At 44.6% G+C, this 6,000-nt stretch overlaps 1 protein-coding gene across 2 annotated transcripts in view; it reads left to right on the top strand.

The window, feature by feature from the left end:
* The first annotated feature begins 248 nt into the window (after positions 1 to 248).
* Positions 249 to 6,000, top strand: part of LOC108160437 (homeotic protein distal-less) — a 51,227-nt gene continuing 45,475 nt past the window's right edge. For both annotated transcript variants that reach the window (XM_033398103.1, XM_033398102.1), the window contains exons 1-3: positions 249 to 1,186; positions 3,148 to 3,323; positions 5,403 to 5,596. In XM_033398103.1, coding sequence (XP_033253994.1) covers positions 1,056 to 1,186; positions 3,148 to 3,323; positions 5,403 to 5,596 — 501 coding nt within the window. In that variant the 5' untranslated portion in view covers positions 249 to 1,055. The remainder of the gene's footprint in view (positions 1,187 to 3,147; positions 3,324 to 5,402; positions 5,597 to 6,000) is intronic.

Genomic DNA, 6,000 nt, shown 5'->3' with positions numbered 1-6,000 from the left:
CCTGAGCGACGGGCTTAGTGGGAAAATTGATGGTATTGGTTTGGCTTCAACACCACCAAACGCACACCGACACCAGGAACCGGTAACGCTACAGACGATTGGCGGTTACGAGCATCAGAACAGCAGCCGCCCCGCTCCGGCGCACGTCTAAGCCGAGCCGTTGTGTTGTTCCGCTCGCACACTACAACCACAGGGCGACAAAGCGACAGCGCAAAAAAGTCGGGCTCGGCTCGAACAGCGCGCAATCGCGCCGCGGAGGCCTTACTTTGTTCGGAACTTTGTTGGAGGGCAGTTCGTCGTCGGTCGTCGTCCGTTGCTGCAACCTGCTGCTGTCGTTTCCGTCGTCGTAGTCTTTAGCGTCGGATCTAAAAACCGTCTGCACCGAGCCGATCTGAGAAGTGTTCCGATCCGATTCGTCGCGCTGCCGTCGATTGTGATTTGATTTGAGTTGATTTGCTTTGCTTTGGATTTGAGTTTGAATTCGAAATGCGGCCGTCGCTGTAATCGAGAATACTGAGTGTTAAATCAAAAGCCAGTGCTGAATGAATGCACAGCCCGAAATGATACACAAGCTTCCTCCCCCATTCATGACCAGTGTGAAAAGTAATCAAAGATATATATAGAGAGAGATCAAGATAAAGAGAGTGCAAAATAGAGTTAAAGTGCTAAAGAAAATCGGATTGCTACCTCGCAGCTGGAAAAGGATTTACGCGCTCAAAAGTTTAAGAAACCCACAGAGAAACAACACCGAACTGAACAGCAATTAAAACTTTGTTTACGTGTAATTAAATTAATCAATCAATCACACACACACACACACACACACACACACAAACACATATCTATCAACCAATACACACCCATTATCGAGTGTCTAAGATTTCGATTGAAGCCTTGATCGTTCTCAGATTGTATCGAATTTCCATACCGCGGGTCCAGCCACCAGAAAAGCCTTCAAAATTCTTGATAAAGTGGCCTCAATAGGCGCCAACACGCTAAATTTTACGGACCTAGGGAGCCCCTACGAGGGGCCTCCCAGCACCCCCCAGTCGGGCATGGACGCCCCCGATGCCCCCCACACGCCCAAATACATGGACGGTGGCAATACCGCGGCCAGCGTCACGCCCGGCGTCAACATACCCGGAAAGTCAGCCTTCGTCGAGCTCCAGCAACATGCCGCAGCCGGGTGAGTTTTCAAGGATCGGACTCCATTTGGGGGGTACTCCATTGTCAGGGAGCTTATCGGAAGCCGAAAGATCTCTTGGGCTAATATCAAAGAATTGCCCAAAACTCAGTGCAGCATCGAGTCTTTGACTGACTGCGACTCAAAAGACTTGCAACAGACTCTTGCCACATTTCAGTTATCCGAATTCGATCTAATTTGTGTATCATGCACCAACCACACCCTGAAAGGAAACAGAAAAGTTGGAAGTTAGGGCGTTCCCTGGTTAGGCAAATTTAGTTCAGGATAAAACCTATAATTTTAATTGCTAAAAGTTTGGGTATGATAAAGATAAAGGTGTTTTAGAATGGAAATGACATGCATTTTGATGGGAATAAAGTATTTACTCTTTTGCATTTTCCTATCAGACTTTTTCTTTATATTTGAGAGCATATACTGGAAATGCCTAGGAAGGGTAAGAAATAAACTAGCTATGTATTATGAGTACAAGAACCATTAACAGAAGAAGATTTATTGGAAGAGACGAGAAGGGTTCTTTATAGATATTGTATTTATGCTATCATTATAAATTCCTTTGAAGTTTGTTTAAAAACATTTGAAGAGAATGATTAAATAGCTAAATGCTGCCATATTCCATAATTTATAAATATTTTCTGCCTTCCGCCTTCACTATATTGTTTGTGGAGTTTATGAAAGCTTTGCAGTTTAATGAATAGGATGTTGAGGGATCGATCCCTTGTAGAGGTCTCTGCATTATTAGTTTTGATTAAGAAAATCTCTTCAGTTGCACTTTCCGGCGTGCAGTCCATGCTGGTGCCTCGCGACTCGAACGGAAGCCAAAAATAAATTCAATTAAGTTCAGTTGAATCTACTCCCGTCTCTGACAGTCCATGTGCTAAATAAAGTATGTGTTCCGTAGGGTTCCCTACGCCATCATCATCGTCATAATCGGGGAGGGTAGATATGTATATACATACTTGTATGCAAGTTCAGTAATACTTTTTGGAGTACTGCTGTGCCTACTGCCGCCAATTGTTTTTCCAACGCACGATTCGATTTTTCATTATACATATTTCATTGCATTCACGGGTTTTTGCGGTTTCTTCCCTCCATGTTCTTCTGTCATTTCTCGGGCTCTGTGCGTGTTTAACTTCTGGTGCTTGGAATGCTTCGCTGGGCTTGGTCTCGGTCTCGGTCGCGGTCCCGGTCCCAGTCCCCAGGAGCTCTATCTTCCAAGTAGCTGCCATGTTGTCCGTTGTTCCTTGTCCGCTTTCCGCGGACCGATGTGCGTTGCGGTTTCAGTTGCGTTTCATTTGGCTTATTGACCGGCTTCCGCTTCCGTGTTCCAGGGCCAAATTCCAAATATTCAATGTTCTCTTACATTGAATATTTGATGCAATTCGTTAGGAACCCGAGCATAATGCATGGGAACTCGCTTAACTGTTCCTACCGCCGAGTGTTAACAAAATATTTACGACTAGTATAGGGAAAACTCCAACCGAAACTACAACCAAAACCCAAAACTCTGACACTTGTATTGATTTTTCTTTGATATATTTAACCGCATCAAGTTGGGGGTTTAGTTTTGTTTCGGTGTCGTTTTCCGTTTCTGTTTAAACGAAGTCATGGCAAAAGTTTGTAGTCTCCCTCTTCGGGCCTAATTTTTTGTTGTGAGAGAAAAAGTTTTCGTTTCGACGCTTTTTGCATTAAACATGAAAAATTTTAGGCTACTGTTTTTCTGTTTAATTTTTCGTGTGGTTCGTTGTCGGCGACGTTTGAATTTAATAGTGAAAAGTGTAGACAAAACACGCAAACTATATGGAAAAAAATAGGGAAAATGGGAAACGTTGATGTGTCCCTGTACACGATTCATTCATCGAGAATATCCTCTGTCGACCCCGTGTACTCTATTTTTACTCAACCATTTATTGATTTTCTTTTTCGACATTTTAATGATCTTTCAGGTACGGCGGCATAAGGAGCACCTACCAACACTTCGGTCCACAAGGAGGCCAGGACTCAGGATTCCCGAGTCCGCGCAGCGCCCTCGGCTACCCGTTCCCGCCCATGCATCAGAACTCCTACTCCGGCTATCACCTGGGCAGCTATGCCCCGCCCTGCTCCAGTCCGCCCAAGGATGGTAAGTGACCTTCCATCCTTCCATCCTCCCATCTCTTCTCTCCCTTAGCGCTCTCAGATCTACACATAATTTGAGGCCGCCTGCTGGGGCTCTTCTGTTGAGATCTTTGAGAGATCTCTGGCAGCATCCTCTTATATTTTTTGGCGACACTTCAGCTCGAGAGCGCGACGCCTCTCGAGTGCCATTGTTGTCTTTTTTAGCGGGGTTTTTGTTTGCCCGTTGATCTCAAGATTGACTTGTCTCCATTCAGTCTCCCAAACTCACAAACTCTTTGGCGATTTCAGTATTTTACTTCTGCCCAGTTTCAATTGCTTGTTGGAAAACAATCTAAAAATATTTTTGTTGCTATCCAGTAAGGAGTTCCTTTGTTTTGGAGTCTCCAAAGATAAAAACAAATGCTATATCCCAAAGGTTTATCATTTAATTGAATTTTTCATTAAATTTGTCTTGGTCGCGTTGCACGTTTCCTCTTTTATTTTATTTCAGCTTTTTCTTGCTTTATTTTTAGACCTTTTTCTGTTCGACTTTTTTTTTTGGCAAATGTTGTTCCCAGTCTCAGTCTCTGGCAAAATTGCGCGCTTGACTGTGACAATTTGTTGCTGTTTTCATTGTCATTTTGTTGAACAACTTTGTTGCTATTTCGATGCTTTTTGGTTGAGCAGTTTCCATTTTGTGAGTAAAAAGCAATTCACTTTTGTGGCTGCTGGCTGGCTGGCCATTGTGGCTGGAGACAAACAGCAACGCCAACGCCAACGCCACAGTGGGTCCCAGCCTCAGTTCTAGCCTCAGCCCCAGACATTGTCACTCATACGCAACGTGGGCCCAATTAACCTTGAGGCTTCTCTGCTTGCACTTGAAGTTAGCTTCTGGCCTGGTCTGCCATAAGATCTGGGAAAGCAGCTGATCGTTATCTACGTGGCTATAACTATATTCTCCCTGGTGTTCCCTCTGATGATTCAGGAAAGTCCTCCTACTACTCTCTCTCTCTCTCTCTCTCTCTCTCTCTCTCTCTCTCTCTCTCTCTCGCTTGCCAAACAGTTGTTTGTAATTATAATTGCAGTAATTAGGCTTTCGTTTGGCGTAATTAATTACGCCACTCTTTGGCGTAGTTGCCTGATGGATGAATGTGTGGCAGAGAACCGTTGGCCAGGAGCCGGAGCCCGTGCCCGAGCCCGTCACTCACACAGATAGAGACACTACACGCACACTAGGGAGCCTGGGCCGGCGCTGAGTAATGGGCCATTGGGTGGTCGACAATGACAATGATTGCTGCCATCTCTGTTGCTCTGTTGCTCTGTTACTCAGTTCGCTCTGACGCCCGCACTGGCCATTTTGTCATTAAGAGTGTGCAGCACGTGCTGGCTGCTCGGGCGCCAAATAAATTCGGCCTACACCAGCGCACAGATAAACGGATAAACATACAGATGCATGGTACACACCTGTAACCATATTTGGCATTTAATAATAGTTCGGCGGCAGTTAGTTTTGAACAATTAGCAACGTCAACAGTTGGTGCAGCCGCCGCTCATTGAACTTGAGCTCAACTTATCACCATCACCATCATCATCGTATCATCGTAGAGCTGATGAGGCTGATGGTGATGATGATATATTCGTACCACAGCATTGCGGAGTGCTTTGAACTTTCATTTCTGCAATTAACTATAATTCGTTGACATTTACAAGTTACTTAACAAATCGATATAGGATTCAGAGCTACAGAAATGAGTCTTTTGTATTTTTTTTTTTTGTGATTTCTATGGGTTGTCGACTGCAGCGGCAATTAATTCAGGTCCATAAATGTAACAGTTTCATGCATTCCATTCGACGGGGGAATTTCCTCATAAATATGCATATGGCGCACACAATATACACAAAAAAGGGTTAAGTGTTCTACTCCCCCCAGCATTCTGCAGCATTCTCCCGCTCCACGCAAGCCGCAAGCCGCTCAGCCGCCAAGCCGCCGCTCCATTCTGGCCATAATTTCATAGCCTAATTATAAATTCATCATTGCAAAGTCGCTTGCCATTTAGAGAGCCAGCCGACTGACGGTTTCCATTCCTTTGTTCGGTTTTTGCAGACTTTTCCATCTCGGACAAGTGCGAGGAGTCCGGCCTCCGGGTCAACGGCAAGGGGAAGAAGATGCGCAAGCCCCGCACCATCTACAGCTCGCTGCAGCTGCAGCAGCTCAACCGACGGTTCCAGCGCACCCAATACCTGGCCCTGCCCGAGCGGGCCGAGCTGGCGGCGAGTCTGGGCCTCACGCAAACGCAGGTGAGTCCAAATTTATAATCACATTAATTTTCCGATAATCAATATTCAATCAATTATTAGTATCGGGGTCATTCTGCTGAATAATATCCCCTTTCTTAGTCAAAGATTCTGTTCTGAAAACTTATTGAAGTGCCCTTTGAGTTGATTCTCGGCACAACAAATTAATTAAGTAGTAAATGGATCATTCTATTGAAGGATGCATACATATGTATGTCCCTCCTGGGTCATTCTATTCTGTAAATGAGTTGATTCTTGACTACAAGTTTCCCCAAATCGTCCAGAAACTTTAAATGCTGTTCTGAATCGATATTGCAAAAGCATATAACGGCAGTAGAATTGCACTTTATTCAACATTTAGTATTACCTATCATATTATTGGAATATTGTGTGTGTACTCTTCTGAA

The sequence above is a fragment of the Drosophila miranda genome (assembly GCF_003369915.1).
Source record: "Drosophila miranda strain MSH22 chromosome Y unlocalized genomic scaffold, D.miranda_PacBio2.1 Contig_Y2_pilon, whole genome shotgun sequence".
In the NCBI taxonomy this organism is placed as follows: Eukaryota; Metazoa; Arthropoda; class Insecta; order Diptera; family Drosophilidae; genus Drosophila; species Drosophila miranda.
The sequence above is the reverse complement of the archived record's forward strand: the minus strand, read 5'-3'. Positions and strand labels throughout refer to the sequence as shown.